This window comes from Dipodomys ordii, unplaced genomic scaffold, assembly GCF_000151885.1.
Source record: "Dipodomys ordii isolate 6190 unplaced genomic scaffold, Dord_2.0 Scaffold6, whole genome shotgun sequence".
Classification (NCBI taxonomy): Eukaryota; Metazoa; Chordata; class Mammalia; order Rodentia; family Heteromyidae; genus Dipodomys; species Dipodomys ordii.
Window position 1 is genome coordinate 6209500 of NW_012267222.1, and position 19838 is coordinate 6229337.

At 41.1% G+C, this 19838-nt stretch overlaps 1 protein-coding gene across 1 annotated transcript in view; it reads left to right on the forward strand.

Moving 5' to 3' along the window:
- Kif1b (kinesin family member 1B) overlaps window positions 1–19838 on the forward strand; it is a 104127-nt gene that overhangs the window by 73998 nt on the left and 10291 nt on the right. Inside the window, exons 12-19 of the mRNA XM_013031786.1 lie at window positions 2243–2376; window positions 7043–7122; window positions 9302–9377; window positions 12154–12233; window positions 12726–12832; window positions 13619–13702; window positions 15781–15961; window positions 16100–16172. Coding sequence (XP_012887240.1) covers window positions 2243–2376; window positions 7043–7122; window positions 9302–9377; window positions 12154–12233; window positions 12726–12832; window positions 13619–13702; window positions 15781–15961; window positions 16100–16172 — 815 coding nt within the window. The remainder of the gene's footprint in view (window positions 1–2242; window positions 2377–7042; window positions 7123–9301; window positions 9378–12153; window positions 12234–12725; window positions 12833–13618; window positions 13703–15780; window positions 15962–16099; window positions 16173–19838) is intronic.

Sequence of the window (19838 nt, forward strand, 5' to 3'; positions counted from 1 at the left end):
CATGCATGAGGCCCTGGGTTCCATTCCTCAGCACCACATAAGCAGAAAAAGCCAGAAGTGGTGCTGTGGCTCAAGTGGTAGAGTGCTAGCCTTGAGCTGAAGAGCTGAGGGACATCACCCAGGCCCAGAGTTCAAGCCCCACAACCAACAAAAGAACAAAAAGTATTTGCTTGGAATGGGATATGTTATAAAGAATTAAAATTTCAGCTGGAGCCGGGCGCTGGTGGCTCACACCTGTAATCCTAGCTACTCAGGAGGCTGAGATCTGAAGATCACAATGCAAAGCCACTTGTAGCAGGAAAATCTTAACCACCAGTTAAGCCACTACTGTGGCTTAAAGGCACTAAAAAAGCTCAGGGACAGCACCTAAGTCCTGAGTTCAAGCCCTGTGACTGGCTAAGAAAAAAAAAAAAGAATCAAAATCTCACTCTATCCACACAATCTGCTTACCCTTTGAAGATAACTTACCAAGGAACTATTATCTTAAAAGATATGAAGAGTCTTAGTTTTGGGGTTAATTTTTAGGTTCTTACTGATTTTCTTCAGTGAGCCTCATCAAACAAAGGAAATATACAGGAAAACCCAAATATAGCACTAGTGGTGGTGAAGAGTCAGACTCTGAAGACCATAGAGAGTCCTAATGCACATATGATTCTTGGACTGGACAGCTCTGTCTGAGATTTCCAAGCTGAACCATACCAGTGTGAAGAAGGTGCCTTCTTGTTCTTGCTTTTGTGCGCAAGGTGTTGCTGCTGCCAGCTTGTTGTCTTTGTCACCTCTGAGCAGCTGTGGCTTTTCTAAAAACCATGCATGACCTAAGTTTTAATTCCATATCCTCAAAGGAAAGCAGCCCTGACCACTTCTCAGTTTCTGTTTGGACCTACTTCTCTAAATTACTTTTAAGGTTTGCATGTGTCCATGGGACCTTCATCTATTCTGCTCTTTCCCACCCTGCCGCCATCAACTGGTGGCTTTTTTTTTTCCTCTAATCCCAAGCCCCCTTTGCTTGCCTACCTATGTTCTATATTTGCAGATGGTGGTTTTCAAACTGTCTTGAAGCAATGACAGACTTAGGGGCTTCAAGTACTGGCTTTGATTAAGTAGTAAAGATGAGTCAATTCAGAAGAATAAGCTTTTCAAGTATTGGCTCATATTACATCCTTTAAAGAAAACTACGTCTGGATATAGATTCTCTCAAATTTTAAAAGGAGCTAATTTTAAAATAGGAGTACACCAACAACTATGGTTTTCCTCATGTGTTCATTTGAGAAGAATTACTCATGAAAGTACAAACAAGAAAATTAATGAATTCTGTTGTTTGTAGTCCTTTCACCAAAACTCAATTTAAAAGCCCAATTTCTAGTTCTATTACAGACCATGCTTCTAAAACTTGGTTATCATGCTAGTAGCAGGCTTTCCAGTGACTCAGGGCTTGTACCATTAGACACTGTAAAGGTTTGACTTAAATTAGCAAACAACCCTTTGTGTTTGCTATGGTAAGTGTGTGAAAAAAATACAAAACACTTTACTAATTTGCCAATTAGTTCTTCCTTGTTGAGATAATCATTCAGTTCTTAACCTGAGTTACACAAAATCCCTCTCATTTTTGCAATTCAGTATTGATTTTTTTTCTTATTTTTTTTTGCCATGGGCAAATGTTGCTTTACAAAGAATAACATTAAGTGCCCAAAGTTTTAACTGTAACATTTAGCTGAATTTGATAAAACACAGAGTCTGACTAATGAAATGATCCTTATGTTTTCTTTTCTATTATAAACTACTAGAATTTAAAGGTAGTGTTGATTGGAAGTCCTTAGAGAGTTGGAACAGTAGAAAGTAAAGGAGGAATCTAATTTGGCTATTGGAGGCGCAGTGCCTTTGGGGCTCTAATTATACAGCCTACTAGATACAATGTTAACTTGCACCAGAATCCATTTGTTTCTGAATTCAGAAATGATTCTTAACATCTACTATTCTAAGAGAGACATGTTTTAGAACTGCCATCTAGAACAGTTAATACCCTGTCTTTGTTTTAGAACATGTCTTTGTCTTAGCGCTTTAATGCTGTCCTTTCTTACACTGGTGTTCCTTCCTGTCTTTTTTTCTTCCTCTGTCCCTTTCCCTCTTTTCTTTTTCTTCTGCCTTCCTTCTTTCTATCTCCCAGATCTGAAAGATTTTCAGAACAATAAACATAGATACTTGCTAGCCTCTGAGAATCAACGTCCTGGCAATTTTTCCACAGCATCCATGGGGTCCCTTACTTCATCTCCATCTTCCTGCTCACTCAATAGTCAGGTGGGCTTAACGTCTGTGAGCAGCATTCAGGAGCGGATCATGTCTACACCGGGAGGAGAGGAAGCCATTGAGCGTCTAAAAGTAAGTAATCATTCATGTTAATACAAGGTGGCTCTGCAAGGCAGAGTTGGGACTAAAAATCAACGAGGTTTTGGCTTAGCTTGTGGAGAACACTTTAACTCCTTCTAAGCTTTCTGCTTTGTAAGTTAACTTCTTTTCACCAGACTATTTGGGTCTGAGCTGGCCAGAGATGAGAGGGTCATAGGTTGGCCATGCAAAGTACTTGATGGGTTAGCACATACATTGATTTTAGAGTAATTTATAAATATAAATTGTGTACTTAAGAGATTTTTTATTTTATTTTTTTGTCAGTCCTAGGGCTTGAACTCAGGGCCTGGGTGCTGTCCATGAGCTTTTTTGCTCAAGGCTAGCACTGTACCACTTAAGCCACAATGCCACTTCTGGCTTTTTCTGAGGAGTTAATTGGAGCTGAGAGTCTCACAGACTTTCCTGCCCAGTCTGGCTTTGAACCACGATCCTCAGATCTTAGCTTTCTGAGTAACTAGGATTATAGGCATGAGCTACCGGCACCAAGCTTGAGATTTCATTTTAAAAGCAATACCAGTAAGGAAACACTTTGGTTTCATTTGAAAATGGAATTTTGTAGAGAGCCATTTTTCTGTTAGTAAAATTAATATATAGTTCAAAGCAAGTTGGAACATTTGAGTAGTCTGCACCAGGTTTACTCCAGTATGTGAAATGATATCTTCTAGAAGTTCACAGAAAGCCTTGACACTGTCTCGATTAGGGTTGAGGAAGGGTTTTTTTTCTGTGCTGATACACCTGGAGCCTCAGAGCCAGTGGGGCTGCCTGTTGCAGCTACCAGCCTGTGGCATTTCACTTTGCTGCCCAGGTTTCTCCCAGCCTCTTGCTACTGTATCAGGTTGACTTGCCTTTTCCATGAATGAGTCAGAAGAAGCAAAGCCTTCCAGTACACAGCTTCTTCCTTGCTCCGTGTCTGCAGTAAGAGTAGACACCAAGGGTAGTGTTACCTAGGAGCTGAGATAAGCTGCCCAGGATCCTGCCAACCATTGGATAGCATCGGGGACATCAAACATTTTTCTTCTATTTGTCGCCCCCAGGAAAGCTAGCTTGATCCAAACCTTTCAGTTTTTTTGTTTGAGAGTGCCAGGCCAAGGGAGAGGAGGATTTTTTTTTTTTTTAAGATGTGGAAAGTGCCTGGTATTAGTGGCTCACCCCTAGTAATTATAGTACTCAGGAGGCTAAGATCTAAGGATTATGGTTCAAAGCCAGCCAGGCAAAAAACCAGGCAGAGCTGTGACTCAAGTGGTAGAGCACCAGCCTTGAGCAAAAAGTTAAAGCACAGTGCCCAAACCCTAATTTCAAGCTCCCATCCTGTCAACAGAAGAAAAAAGAAGTGAGAAGTTAGGCTGGGGATATGACTCAAGTAGCAGAACATCTGTTTGGCAACCAAGAGGCTTTGAGTTGAGACCCTGGTGTTGCAGGGGAGATTTTTGCAGCCATGCTTCCAGACAAGTGCTTGTTTCACCTTTGCCCTCTGTCCCTGGCCTTGCTGCTTACTCAAGGGTGATGGAGAATACTGACTAGTGGTTCAAAGGCTTGGTTTCAATATGTCAGGTATTTTCACTTTGGGTTTTATGGGAAGACTGTTCTTCCTATAGAATTCTTCTGCCTTTTCTTGATTAAATCCCCTTAGCATTTTATTTGTACTAGGAAAATAAAACACTAAAATCTGATGAAGTAGTTTTAAGAGGAGGAAGCGGGATATGGAGGAAAGTAAGTGATGGGGGCGGGGTTTGATTAGGATAGATTATTCACATGTGAGGAAATACCACAACAAAACCCTTACCCTTTGTACAATTAAAGTTTGCTAATAAAAGTGTCTAACTTAAAAAAAAAAAGATGCTTCAGAAACAAACCAAGTGATTTTGTTTCTTCCTTTAAAAAAAATAAATAGCTGAGAGCTGGTGGCTCACACCTATAATACTAAGATCTGAGGATCGCTGTTCAAAGCCAGCCCCAGCAGAAAAGTCCGTGAGAGTCTTATCTCCACTAAACCACGTGAGAGTCTTATCTCCACTAAACCACGAGAAAACCAGAAATGGCTCGCCTTGAGCTGAAGAGCTAAGGGGCAGCGCCCAGGCCCAGAGATCAAACCCTCAGCCAACTAAATAAATATATAAATAAATGAATAAATGAATGAATGTAAGTGAAGTTCTGAAAAGCCTGGCAAAAGGAGAGGGGATGAGAAATCTTTCCATTTAAGATTACATGCTGCAAGGTAACTTCTGCTGTTGGTGAAGTTGACTCTGAAGTTTTACTAAAGCCCTTATTGGAGCCAAGTTTATTCATGATTTTTCTCACATATAAGCATCATTGGCCACACTGTGCAAGACTCTGTTCAGAGCTAGTTTGAGAAATAGAGGGCTATATGGAAAGGAGAAGTAAAACCTCCCACCTCTAGAGGTTTAATATAAAATGTTCTTTTTCTTTGGGGATTTCAAATCTTATTTGTTTTATTAAGCCTTAGTACACAAATGTGATTACTCCTTCTTTTACCATTTATTTTGTAATCAAGGAGAATTTTCTCACTAACTGCCAAGAGGAGTAAACTGAAAATAATATTAGATGTTAAGCATCAAGACATTAACTTCCAAATAATTTCTTTTTTTTGTCGGTTGTGGGGCTTGAACTCTGGGCCTGGGCGCTGTCCCTCAGCTCTTCAGCTCAAGGCTAGTGCTCTACCACTCAAGCCACAGAGCCACTTCTGGTTTTCTGGTGGTTTATTGGAGATAGGAGTCTCACGGTCTCTCCTGCCCGGGCTGGCTTTGAACCGAGATCCTCAGATCCTCAGATCTCAGCCTCCTGAGTAGCTAGGATTACAGGTGTGAGCCACCAGTGCCCGGCACTTCCAAATAATTTCTAACGATTAATGCTGCCATCATTTAGGGAGTCCCTTGCCCCCTTTTCTCCCATTAAAGCAAAACTCTGTTAATCAGCAAATAAATTTCTGTGCTTATATTTTTCTTTAAGCCAACATAATGAAATTCTGTATTTCCTCTAGCTTTATTCTGAAGACAGAGAATGGTTTTTTTAGTTTTGTGTTCATTGTAACAGTGATTCACTGAAGCATAAGTACTTAGCCCTTTTATTTTTGTGAATGGGGAGAATTCCTTGCAGGCATTTTAATGATGCAGGCATAAACATCACGCATCCAGAGTGCAGGGCAGAGGTTTTGTGATAGAAGCTGCTGAGACTGGGCTGTACCAGAGAAAATATTGTAATGGAAAACAGCAAGAGTGGAGGTTGATTTCTTTTCCTCACATTTTGTTTCCATTGCTTCTTTATACTTCAAAAAAGATCAGTTGTCAGTATACTGCTGTTCTGGGGGGAGCTGCTGTTGCTGCTTCTTCATTCACTGAAGAGCCTATTTCCATATGCAAGACAAACAGCTTGATCCTCTACAAACCTAGCTGGCAAAAGAGAGTGATACATAATTGCTTCTGTTTTAAGTCACAACTCACACTGAGTTGTAGCTATTGTGTCCTTGATTTGGTTTCTTGTTCAATGAGGTTTTAAACTTGTAGCTGTCGCCACAGTGCGCTGGCTCTAGGGTTGATAGTCTGGCGTCAGTCAGTACTATGAGTGCCACTCTAAGGCTTAGCCTATAAATATCCACACATATCCATCTCAGAAGCAGAGGTCAGGGCAGATGCTGTGCTGAGCAGTCAGAGGGCTTCATACTTGGAACTTACTTTATAAAGCATGCTGTGTTCCGTACAGCAAAACCTTGGCTATCCGATGGCTTCAAGGAATGTTCCATGTAGTAAGTGCTTAATCTTTTTGAGTATCAAAACTTCAAATGCAATTTTTTCATGGAAGGATTTCTGATTTGTCCTTTTGACTTATGTCCTGAACCTTCAGGATTAAATTGTTATAGTTGTTTAAATATAATTTATTAACCAGTGCTATGTGCTTGCCTTGCATGCTGGAGGCCCTGGTTTGATTCCTCAGCACTATATAAGCAGAAAAAAGCCAGAAGTGGTACTGTGGCTCAAGTGGTAGAGTGCTAGTCTTGCTGAAGAGCTGAAGGACAGCCCCCATGACTGACAAAAAAAAAAATGTTATTGTGAGACAAAAAAATGAATGGAGGGGTTGGGAAGGTGGCTCATTGGTAGAGCGCTTGTCTTGCATGCTCGAGGCCCTGGGTTCGATTCCTCAGCACCACATAAGCAAAAAGAAAAAAACCGGAAGTGGCGCTGTGGCTCAAGTGGAAGAGTGCTTGCCTTGAGCTGAAGAGCTGAGGGACAGTGCCCAGGCCCAGAGTTCAGGCCCCACGACCGGACCCAAAAAAAAAAAAAATGAATGGATAGCTTTGGGGAACTTAAATCTGTTATAGATGTGTTTGTCAGAAAAAAAATCCCACATTTTGGAGTATTAATATTACCCTTCTTCCACTTGCATGTACACACAGATGTACTAACATTCAAGTGTTTTTATTAGGATTTGGAGGAATTATATTGTTTGGGGCTGACTAATTTTAGCCCCAGTCTTTATGATCCTTACCTTACATATTAGAGAAGCAAAAGACTTAACATAAATTATGCTTTATATCCTTAAAAGGACAATCTGCTTCTTCCCTTCTTAGATATTGCATGCTAAATTAAATGACTCTGCCACTTTAAATGTGTTCTTCCATCCTTAGGAATCAGAGAAGATCATTGCTGAGTTGAATGAAACCTGGGAAGAGAAACTTCGTAAAACAGAAGCCATCAGAATGGAGAGGTCAGGAGGTTAAAATATGGAAATGTTTTAAAGTTTTCTAGAGAATTTGGCTCACGGGCTGGGAAGGTGGCTCAGTGGTAGAGCTTTTGCCTTGCATGCCTGAGGCCCTGGGTTCGATTCCCCAGCACCACATAAGCAAAAAGAAAAAAAGCCGGAAGTGGCGCTGTGGCTCAAGTGGTAGAGCGCTAGCCTTGAGCTGAAGAGCTGAGGGACAGCGCCCAGGCCCAGAGTTCAGGCCCCACGACTGGAGGGGGGGAAAAAAAGGAGAATTTGGCTCACTTTTATAGTTTAAAAAAGATGAACTAGAAGTTAAAAACAACTGTTCCTAAAGCACACACACACACTCATACAATACACATAGTCACACACAAAAATCACTCCTGCTAGTGACTTGTGACCAGTCATTCACACTTTGAAGTGAAATCTGTATATTTAAAGGCTCTAGACAGTCACTTGCTTAATAGTTAACATACTGCCTCTTACTGAAGGTCCATAAAAGCAGAACATCTTGAGAAAGCAAGCTCTTCATTTGTAAAAAGTAGACTAACATTGACAGTGACCCAAACCTAAAAGCTGTTCTGACTACTGTCTTACAGAGTTACCTTTTCTACACTTATTTGGTAAGAGGTATAGTTATGGATCCATTTTCAGCTCTACTCCCTAGTTATAATCTAAAAATGACACTTTTTTCCATGTACAATTTATCAAAATTTGACAAATGCATATAGTGAGGACATCATCACTTTAGTGAAGATCTAGAGCATTTCCATTTTTCTGGAAAGTTCTCCATGGCAATTTATGATTCTCTCCAAGGCACTGACTTGATTTCTCTTTTTGTTGTTTTACTGTTTTTTTTCTTTTTTTAAATTTTATTTTATTTTATTTGTGAACATACTGTACAGAGGGTTACAATTACATGGGCAGGATAATGCGTACATTTCTTACCAAGCATTGCAGCCTCCTCCTTTGTTTCCCCTTCACATCCCTCCCAGCCTCTCCCCTCCCCCCCCCCCGTTTTACTGTTCTTAAACTACATAAAGATTGCTTCAGTACACAAATATTCTTCTATTTGATTTCTTAGTCTATGTGCAACATTTTTGGAATTAATTCATGTTGTTTTGTGTAGCAATAATATAGTGCTTTTTTAATTTCTGAGGATAATTTTGTTGTTTGAATAATATATCACCATTTGTCCATTAATCTGTTTATGGGTATGTGTGTCAGTGGTTTTAAAATATGCTCCTTTGTGTGAGTGTATGAGTGTTTGTGCACTGGGATTGGATGATTGCATGCTGTCTCTTAGCTCTAAAAATGATAGTTTTGTTATTGGAATCAATACGCAGTTAAAAAGTATTAGTACTGGGTTTGGAAGTGTGTCTCCGTGGCTAGAGAGCTAGCCACTGAGCAAGAACATCAGCTACCGGGTTCTAGTTCTGGTCTTGCATTGTCCCCTACCTCCCCCCGCCCCCCCAAAAAAGGCAGGACTAAGTTCTAATGTATTGCTGGACTAAGAATAAATGGAAGAGTTTAAAAAGTTTATTTTCATGTTTTAAACTAGAATTACTGAACAGAAATGATGGTAGACATAGAAACACAACATTTGAGAAAATCATATTTACAGATTAATACTCCATTTACTCAAGTTATGTTCCCCTTTTTGGGGTGTGCGCATGGGTGGACCTGGGATTGATTCCATGGCTTCACCAATGCTGAATGAGTTTGTTTGTTTTGCCAGCCTGGTGCTTGAACTCAGGGCCTAGGCGCTGTCCCTGAGCTTCTTTTGCTCAAAGCTAGCACTCTACCACTTGAGCCACAGTGTCACTTCTGGCTTTTTCTGGTTATGTGGTGCTGAGGAATCGAACCCAGGGCCTCATACCTGCAAGGCCAGCAAGCACTGTACCACTGAACCACCTTCCCAGCCCCTGAATGGGTTTTCTACTGCTGAACTACACCCATAGCTTGAGAGAAATTTCTTATCAGAGTGATTATACAGGAACATACTCTGTTTTGAATATGCTGTTTCTGTTAATAAAATAATGATTTCTCATTAATTGTAAGCACCCATTGCACATTTGCATTACCAGCTCTATCCATTAAAAGTTCACACTAGATAGAACTATTTGACATGTAGGTGTTGGTACTCTATATACTTGTTTTATTTTATGTCAATTTCCTTCAGAGAAGCTTTGTTGGCTGAGATGGGAGTTGCCATTCGGGAAGATGGAGGAACACTGGGAGTTTTCTCACCTAAAAAGGTAAGAAACCATGTTGTGAAACTCAGTCAGAAACCTTGTGTGTAAGCTCGTGTGCACACACACACACACTCGGATGATGGATCATTTTCACAGTTTAGTAGTTTTTCCTTGGAGGAAGGAAGATCGAGGGAGAATGACAGGATTTGTCTGATGAGGGCATGACAATAAAACCCTCTTGTACAACTAATAGATGCTAATACGGAACTTGCATTTATTCAGATATATTGCTTAATGACCATAGAGACCTTACAGGGCTCTTTTGTTTGTTTTTTTGTTTCGTGTGTGTGTGTGTGTGTGTCTGTCTGTCTGTATGTCTGTGTGTCTGTGTGTGCCAGTCCTGAGTGCTGTCCCTGTGCTTTTTTTGCTCAAGGCTAACACTCTGTCACTAGAGCCATATCTCTACTTCCAGCTTTTTTAGTGCTTAATTGGAATTAAGAGTCTTAAGAACTTTTTTTTTCCTGGGTTGGCTTCAAACTTTGATCCTCAACTAACACTCAGTTGTAGTTACAGTTTTGATAAAATTAGATTATGTCTTTGTGTGTTAAAACCTGGGTAAGGGGCTGGGAAGGTGGCTCAGTGGTAGAGTGCTTGCCTCACACGCATGAGGCCCTGGGTTCGATTCCTCAGCACCACATAAGCAGAAAAAGCCAGAAGTGGTAGAGTGGTAGAGTGCTAGCCTTGAGCTGAAGAGCTGAGGGACAGCGCCCAGGCCCAAAGATCAGACCCCATGACTGACAAAACACAAAACAAAAACTGGGAAAGCCAAGCGCTGGTTGCTTACCCCTATAATCCTAGCTACTCAGGAGGCTGAGATCTGAGGATCGTGGTTCGAAGCCAGCCTGGGCAGAAAAGTCCATGAGACTCATCACACTAACCAAACACCAGAAAACTGGAAGATGTGCTGTGGCTCAAAGGATACTAGCCTTGAGCAAGGAGCTAAGAGCTCAGGGACAGTGCGCAGGCCCTGAGTTCAAGCCCCACAACTGACAGAAGGAAAAAACAAAATTGGGAGAAGGGATGGGGATATAAATCAGTGGTAGAGTATTTGCTTATGTGCAAGGTCCTGGGTTCAATCCCCATTGCAACCAAAAAATAAATAAAGTTAAATATAAAATGAGGAAAGTTTGGGCTGGGAAGGTGGCTTAGTGGTAGAGCACTTGCCTTGCATGCATGAGGCCCTGGGTTCGATTCCCCAGCACCATATAAGCAAAAAAAAAAAAAAAAAGCCGGAAGTGGCACTGTAGCTCAAGTGGTAGAGCAATAATAGCCTTGAGCTGAAGAACTGAGGGACAGCGCCCAGGCCCAGAGTTTAGGCCCCATAACCGGACCCCCCCAAAAAAGAGGAAAGTTTTTGTAATAATTTGTAAAACTACTACGGTATTTACTATGACTGACAACAAAAATTAACTTGAACAACTACTATATGAAAAGCAGAAGACCTGTTATAGTGGCTCATATCTGTAATCCCAGCTACTTGGGAGGCAGAGATCCAGAGGATCAAAATTCAAAGGCCAGCCAAAGGAAAAAGTTAAGCTAGATCCTGCCAACAAGCCAGATGTGGTGGTATGTACCTGTGATCCCAGCTGTGAGGAAGGGTATAAGTAGGAGGCTAGCAATCTGAGGCCAGCCCAGGACAAAAAAAACAGTAGACCCTATGTGAAAATAACTTAAGCAAAAAAGGGCTGAAGGCATGACTCAGGTAGAAAATTACCCACCTAGTAAGCTCAGGGCCCTGAGTTCAAATTCCAATGCCTTCAAAGAACAAGAAGGAGGAGAAGGAAAAAGGACAAAGAAGAAGGATGGAGAAGGGGAAAATAGGAAGAGGAGGAGGAAGAAGAAAGAGGAGAGGAAGAGGAAAGAAGAAAACATTCTAAACTGGAGTCTTTGCTTTTATAGCTTTGTCTGCTTTTATTTGCCCATTTTCCTTTAAGGTCCTGCTCAGGAAAGGGAGACACACTATTGACCACATCTAACTCCATTTTAAAACCTGTTTTCCTAGGCCCCTGAAGGGACTTGAAAGATTGATGAAAGGACTTTGACTTACCAAACTAACGGAATTCTTTAACTACAAAGTTGAATGCCGGTGAAGATGTCGTGGTTTTACTAATTTCTGTTTCATCATCTCCTCTGATTCATCTTTCATTTTCTCACATTTACTAGTACTGTCTTGAATCGATTTTGGCCCCAAGATCATGTGATTTCTTTTTGCATTTCACTGGGGTCTTTTCCCCAAAGAAGGTTGTTTTTTAAAATATTTTTAAAAAACATTAGAGTTAGATAAAGAATATTTTCAACATATTTACGTTGTTGAATATCAATTTAATTTTTTTTCTTCAAGGGAGTAATAAACTAAAAACAAAACTGGCTGTGAAAGAATTAATGCAAGTTTTGTAAGGAAATGGTGTAGGGGGTTATATAATGAATCTAAACGATTTATAAACCTGAAAATTCAAGAATCTTTATGAATTTTTCATTTTTTCAGGCATCTACAAACCTATCAGAAAATCAGTCTGTTTTAGCTTTTCTTTATGAATGCACAAATACCTTATCTAGAACCAGCTCTTGTTCTTTATCCCAGAGTTCATGTTTTTAAACAGGATGGATTGGTACAGTTCAGGGAGGCCTAAAGAGAGTGTTTTCTCTTACAGAACTGCAAACAGTAATGAAAGTCCCTGTGTGGGGGTTCTGAGAAGCCTGGCTTCCTGAGAGCTCCCCTTCTTACCACTCTTCCTGATACTTTGGTCCAAATTAATAGATAATCTGTAACCTTTTTCAGACCCCACATCTTGTGAACCTTAATGAAGACCCACTAATGTCCGAATGCCTGCTTTATTACATCAAAGATGGAATTACAAGGTATATTTTTGTTCTGGTGTGGTACAATGTTTTCTTTTCTCTTACCTAGTTAATAACTAAAGGGAAGTTTGTTGTTTTTTTAAAAAAATGATTTACTGTTTCTCATGTCTGAAGTAGTTACAAATTATTATTTTACTCATTCTAAATTTTGTAAATAGAACCAGTTAACACTCAATTTTTCTCTAGAAGACCCTAAATAAGATTTTTTCCTTTTGATAGCATATGTGAGGTCATTAGGGATTTAACTCATGCATGTCTTTTTGTTATGCTGTATGACTTACATCAGTGTACCATTCTCTTTGGTTCTTACTCTCATGCAGAGAGGTTGATCACATACAAGAATAGAATTTGTAGTCCAAAGCTTCTGATACAAAAAGCCGATACCTTTTTTTGCACATACCAAAGGGTATTCTTTGGGAGAAAGAGGCTCATTGTTTGTAAGTGCTTTTTGTGTCTGAATTTCCCTGGGAAACACTTTTATTTTGTGTTCAGGGTTGGCCAAGCAGATGCTGAGCGGCGCCAGGACATAGTGCTGAGTGGGGCCCACATTAAAGAAGAGCATTGTATCTTCCGGAGTGAGAGAAACAACACTGGTGAAGGTGAGAGTTCCTGCTTTGAGCTCCTCGGGCAACTTTTTCATTTTGTACTATGAGAAACTCTTAATACTTGGTATCCCTGTCTGTTAATGGTATTTTCTTTTACAACATAATACTGAAAAACCTGGGCTGCTTATAAATGCAGAGAGACCAACATCACCACTTTACATGAAAATAGCATGGACAAAGGGAGCCTTTTGTTACTGCCAGGAACTGAGCAGGACATACGCTCATTAGGATTGGTTTTGAATGCTAATTATTTAGTAGAAAAGTAAGAGAAGAATTTTCTGGATAATAGATTTTAAAGAACCTCAAGTCTTAACTCAAGAAAATGTAGTCATATTGTCATATAATTAATGAAAGAGCAACAATCTAATAGTATTTGGAGTTTAGTCACCAACTCCTTCTGTATATACTTTTTCCTTAGCCAAAATATTAACTTTTAATCTTTAGCTTTTGGGTATTATTTGTCTATCCCATACTTAAGATTTATGATGATTTTCAGGTCTGCTGACTGAACTATTAGGTGGTGTTGAAACTAATATTTTGTCTTCTTCTGAAGTTTGTCTGATTAATTCAATATTTCTATCTTAGCCATACCCTCAAGTAGTCTCTTACACGGATCCTAGTTCTGGTAAGATGAAAAGAACTGCCTTAGAGACATTCCAACCACTTGGTTGATTGGCAGGAGCAGTCTCTTCTATTTACCATGCACCCTGACAGTCAGCTGCTTTCAATTATGTGATTCCATTGGTTTGTGGAGATGACATTAGTTTGTGTTCCTCCTAGTTATCGTGACTCTAGAGCCCTGTGAGCGCTCAGAAACCTATGTGAATGGCAAGAGGGTGGCCCAGCCTGTCCAGCTGCGCTCAGGTGAGACTGGGAGACAGCTGAAATTGTTAGCAGGGTGTATACATGAAAAACTCTAACCTTTAACTCTTTGTGTAAAGGCCAATATGATAGCATTAGCATTATTCTTCTTGTACACCTTGAAACCTGTCTTTCTGTACTATGAGAATGAAGTCATGTTTCTTTATTGGAGATGATATCTTGCTCTGTAGCCATAGTTGTGATAGGCTAGGCTTCAACTCGCTGTCTTCCTGCCTCAGCCTCCAAGTATTGGGATACCAGGCATGTGTTACCATACCTGTAAGAGTGAGGTTACTGTATTAGACCCTATGCAGTTAAAATATGATTTCCTAGCCAAGTGCCAGTGGCCTGTAATCTAAGCTACTCAAGAGGCTGAGCCTTGGAAGATCTCAGATCAAAAGCAGCCTACACAGAAAGTTCGCTAGACTTTATCACCCATTAGCCAGCAAAATGCCAGCTGGAGGCATGACTTCAGTGGTATAGTACCTGTCTAATATATAAGATCCCCCAACTTCAAACACCCTCTTCCCCCCGCCCCCCCCCACTCTTCTCCAATAAAAAGATTTTGAAGGCCGGGCGCTGGTGGCTCACACCTGTAATCCTAGCTACTCAGGAAGCTGAGATCTGAGGATCATGGTTTGATACCAGCCTGGGCAGGAAAGTATGTCAGACTTTTTTTTTTTTTTTGGTTGGTTGTGAGGAACTTAACTCTAGGCCTGAACTCTGTCCCTCAACTCTTCGGCTCAAGGCTAGTGCTCTACCACTTGAGCCACAGCCCACTTTCAGATTTTTCTGCTTATGTAGTGCTGAGGAATCGAACCCAAGGCCTCGAGCATGCAAGGCTAGCACTCTACCACTGAGCCACTTTCCCAGCCCATCAGACTCTTATCTCCAATTAACCACCAGAAAACTGGAAGTGGCACTGTGGCTCAGAGTGATAGAGTGCTAGCCTAGAGTGCTAGCATTCAGGCCCTGAGCTCAAGCCCCTGCTGATGACCAAAAACAAAAACAAACAAAAAAAAAGATTTTGAGGGAAAAATGGGGGGAGAGCAAGAGAAGGTATGACATTGTCTAAAAAGGAATGCACTCTTTATCTGACTTATGTAACTAACCCCTCTGTACATCACTTTTATAATAACAACAGAAAAAAAAAAGATTTCTTAGAGCAAGTGTGGTAGCTCAGTGGTAAAACACTTGTTTGGTTTGTACAAGGCTTTATATTTGATCCCCCCAAAAAAGATTGTGTGCGTGTGTGCATGCATGTGTGTGTGTGTGGGGGGGAACTGAAGCCATCCCTAGCCTTTTTTTTTTTCTTTTGCAGTACCAGAAATTGAACTCAGGGCCTTGTGCTCATCAGGCAGGTGCTCAAGAGCTAAATCCCCAGCCCTTTTCCTGTTGGTTATTTTCACAGTAGGTTCTTGCTATATGCCCTGGGCCCCTACTGTGCTTTCCCCTGGCCTTGAGGATGCTCGGTTTTCATCCCTGTGCCACTGTGCTGCCCTGCTAGTTGGGATAACAGGAGTGTGCCATTGTGCCCAGCTTTTTATTATTGGTAAGATGATGTCTTGAAGCTTTTTGCCCAGGTGGGCGTTGAATTGCTAGTCTATTGATCTGAGTCTTCTGAGTAGCTAGGTTTACCACCATAAACCACTGCAATAGCTTATATATCTGTTTTTGAGATAGGGTCTCACTAGCATTGCTTAGTTGGCTTTGAACTCGCCATTCTCCTGCCTCTACCTCCTGAGTAGCTGGAGTCACAAGTGTGCACTTACAAAGGGAAAGAGAAGAAAAAAGTTTCTTTAAAAAACATAAAAATAAGCCGGGCACCCGTGGTTCACGCCTGTAATCCTAGCTACTCAGGAGGCTGAGATCTGAGGATCACGGTTCAAAGCCAGCCTGGACAGGAAAGTCTGTGAGACTCTTATCTCCAATAAAGTACTAGAAAACCAGAAGTGGCCCTGTGGCTCAAGTGGTAGAGTGCTCGCCTTGAGCTGAAGAGCTGAGGGATAGCACCCAAGCACGGCCAACCAAAAAAAAAAACATAAAAATAATCAATAAATCCTGCTTATGTTTCTTTCTAGGAAACCGGATTATCATGGGTAAAAACCATGTGTTTCGTTTTAACCACCCGGAGCAAGCACGGGCTGAGCGGGAGAAGACTCCCTCTGCTGAGACCCCCTCAGAACCTGTGGACTGGACGTTCGCTCAGAGAGAGCTTCTAGAAAAGCAAGGAATTGATATGAAACAGGAGATGGAAAAAAGGTAATGCACAGTAATTAGGCTGAAAACTGAAAACATGACTTAACAACAACAAAATTAGCATTCATGAGATGGCTCACTGTTGCACAATTTACAGCTTCTTCTTTCTTGTGTGTTGTTTTGGTTCGTTTTCACGTGTAGGCTACAGGAAATGGAGATCCTATACAAAAAGGAGAAGGAAGAAGCGGATCTTCTTTTGGAGCAGCAGAGGCTGGTAGGATTCTGTCCTGAACCTGCTCCCTATTAGGAAAGGGCAGTTGCTCCCACACCCTCCCTCCCTGTTCACGGATGAGCTCTGCAGGCTCGCATTTGTAGCTTGCACTGTTCTTTCATTTCCTCAAAGGAGGGAGGACTAACTTCTGTCTCCTAGCAGCCTTGGTTTGAAAAACTGTCCATAGAGGTACTATTTTGTGCCTTTTATTTCTTAGTTTTTTACTTCTATCACAACCAAGTGCTTTTTGAGGAAATAGGGCTATAGAGCTTTTATATACCTTTGCCTCTTCATAGTGATTTTTGAATTCACCTCAGTAGTGGTCCTTCTAATGATAATGAAGATTTGAATGGAATTTGGTGGGTGTTTGCCTTGGTTTTGTTTCTGATCACCTGATAGTACTAATTCTCTGCTCTTGGGCTGACTTGGGGATTGTTCTTGTGCTGGCAGATTTGGTGGGGTTTTTGTAAGATAAACTGTTTCTAAAAGTGTTGCTGCACAGTTGCATGTGTTAATCCTTTCTGTTCCCCTGCATGGAGTCTGAATTCTCAATGAGGCTCTCAGTGGCATGTGTGGTAACAGTGGAAACAGGGGCTGCGTTCCCATCTCATACAGGAGACCAGAACTGGGAAACTCCCGTCTCTGAGAAAGGATTTAGTGAGCAGCTGGAAAGTCAGTTGAGGGTCCAAGCAAATACTAATGTGTAGTAGCATTTTATAATGCTGCTTAATAAAAATGTGAGTTGCATAAATAAATAAATTGCTTTGTTAGTAGATTTTCCCTTAAAACCAATCACTTTTGGTTAACAAAGCCCTGATTATAAAAAGTTCCTCAGAATTCATTTGGTATTTAAGGAAGAAGTATAACTTTGGTCACTGTGGATGCAATATAGAAAGGAAGTTCTCATTTTTTAAGATTCATGGCTATCTTTTAAGATAAAAGGATATTAGGGAGAAAGCTTGAATTCTGGCTTCTTTTGGGATAAAATATAGAGTGTAAACTTGCACAGCCATGCACTGGAGAAGAAAGGGACAGTTGCACAATGGACCATGAAAGCCAAGAACTGAAAGAGCAGAAGCAGCCTTTCCCAGGCAACTCAGGGCTCAGGCTTGGCAGTGGGTTAAGCCAGTTCACTTGTTCTCTTGGACATTATATTAAAGCTCCCTCCCCCCAAACTATGGATTATTAGGCCAAATCAAGTGTTTGAGTCAAGGTAATGTCAGCGTTACAGATAGAATCATCCTAGAGGCTCACTTGGCATTACTTTCAATGAAAACGAAGATTTAACTACCATGTGATTAGGGCTTGACAGATTTGTTGCACATAAAGGGACCTTTTATCTTAATGATGTAGTATGATCTAATAACATGCCTCTGACGATCATGAGAGATCAAAGAGGACAGGTATAATTAGGCTGTGTTTATTATTAAGAGTAATGCCTTGTATTTATATGGCACTTTATAATTTACAAAGAGCCTAACATCCCTTTTATTTGTTCCTCAAGACAACTCACTTTGGTAGGTGTGTTATGTAAGCAAATGTGTAATATTATTTGTAGTTTACAGCTGAGTAAACTAAGGCTAAAAAATGTCCCCTTGACTTTCTTAAACCACCCGCCAGATCATGTACATGAGGCTTAAACTTGAGTCTTCGGACTTGTTTCAGCATTGTGTCCCTTGGAGCAGTGCTTCTCAACCACCTGGTAGTCTTCTTAAAATGTAGCTGCTGACTAAGGAGGCCTTGGGTGGGAGCTGTGGTTTTGCATTGCTGGCAAACTCCTAGGTGATGCCAATGCCACCAGTCCTGGGACCACGCTGGAGTAGACATGCAAGAATAATGTTGCCTGGTGCAACATTGATGATCACTCTATGCCCCCTAATAAAACATTGGCAGCCAGGTGGGCTGCCTGCATACCTCTAATCTCATCTACTTAGAAGGCAGAAGATTGAAAGTTCAGGCCATCCTGGGCAATTTAGAAAGACCTGTCTCAAAAAGAAATTCGTTTTTGAAGAGGGGCAAAAAAATTTTTGTTTCAATAAAAATAAAAGGGGGGGGTGGGTAGGTGGAAATGAAGATGTAGCTTAGTGGCTAAGTACTTGCCTAGCTACCTGAAGCCCTGAGTTTGATCTTTAGTACTGTCAAAAACAAACTAAAATAAAGTATATTTTTAAGAGAATGCAATGTCTTTGAGACATACTTAATTTCAGGGAACATACATTATGTGTACACAATCATGTTCTGGTTATTTGTTCTCTATACCTGAAAGCAAATTAGAATTTCAGAAATAGCTCCTTGCTTTCCTCCCAAAAGTTTAGCATCGGCTGGGCATTGGTGGCTTATGCCTGTAATCCTATCTACTTATGAGTCTGAGATCTGAGGATGTTGGTTCGAAGTCAGCCCAGGCAGGAAAGTCTGTGAGACTCTTTATCTCTAGTGAACTACTCAGAAAAAGCCAGAAGTGCCAGGCACCAGTGGCTCACGCCTGTAATCCTAGTTATTCAGGAGGCTGACATCTGAGGATCAAAGTTCATAGCCAGCCGGGGCAGGAAAGTCTGTGAGATTCCTATCCCCAATTAACCACCAGAAAACTGGAAGTGGCGCTGTGGCTCAAGTGGTAGAATGCTCGCCTTGAGCTGAAGAGCTCAGGGACAGTGTCCCAACCCAGAGTTCAAGCCCCATAACCAACAAAAGAAAAAGGCAGAAGTGGCACTGTGGCCCAAGTGGTAGAATGCTAGCCTTGATTATAAAGAGGCTGAGAAACAGCGCCCAGTCCTGGCCAAATACAAAAACAAAACCTTTACCATCTGTTCTACTTAGATTTTTTTTTTTTAACCTTAGAGGAACTGATTTCTTCTTCTTCTTTTTTTGTTTTTGGGTCCGGTTGTGGGGCCTGAACTCTGGGCCTGGGCGCTGTCCCTCAGCTCTTCAGCTCAAGGCTAGCGCTCTGCCACTTGAGCCACAGCGCCACTTCTGGCTTTTTTCTTTTTGCTTATGTGGTGCTGAGGAATCGAACCCAGGGCCTCAGGCATGCAAGGCAAGCACTCTACCACTGAGCCACCTTCCCAACCCCCTGATTTCTTCTTTAGAAAGAATTTTGTGAGTAATAGTACTAAATGATAAATGATAAATAAACAGTACTAAATGATAAACCCTGTTGCTGTGACTCAAAGTGTTAGAGCCTTGAGCTGAAGAGCTCAGGGACAGCACCCAAGCCCAGAGTTCAAGCCCACAACCGACCAAAAAAAAAAAAAAAAAAGTTGAATTCAGGCTCCTGAGTTTTCTGTGGTGATATTCTCCAAATGTGTCTCATTTCCTGTTATTTAGTGCTTCCATACAATCAGTGCAGTCTTATATACCATCGTATTGGGCTTGACTTTTCACTGGGGTTCCTTCTCCTGTCATGTGTACAAACTCCTTACAGAGTTTTTTCAGGAGGGCCATTTCGCATTGGTATTGAATGAAAACAAGTCAGTTAATGACATGTAAAGTGACCAAACCTGAGTAGGTTTATCCCTTATAATCAATAACTTTACATCTTTTTTCCCCTTAATTTTGTTTTGGTTGTGGGGCTTGAACTCAGGGCTTGGGCACTGTCCTTGGGCCTCTTTGTGCTCAAGGCTAGCTCTCTATCACTTGAGCCACAGTGCCACTTCCAATTTTTTTTTTTTA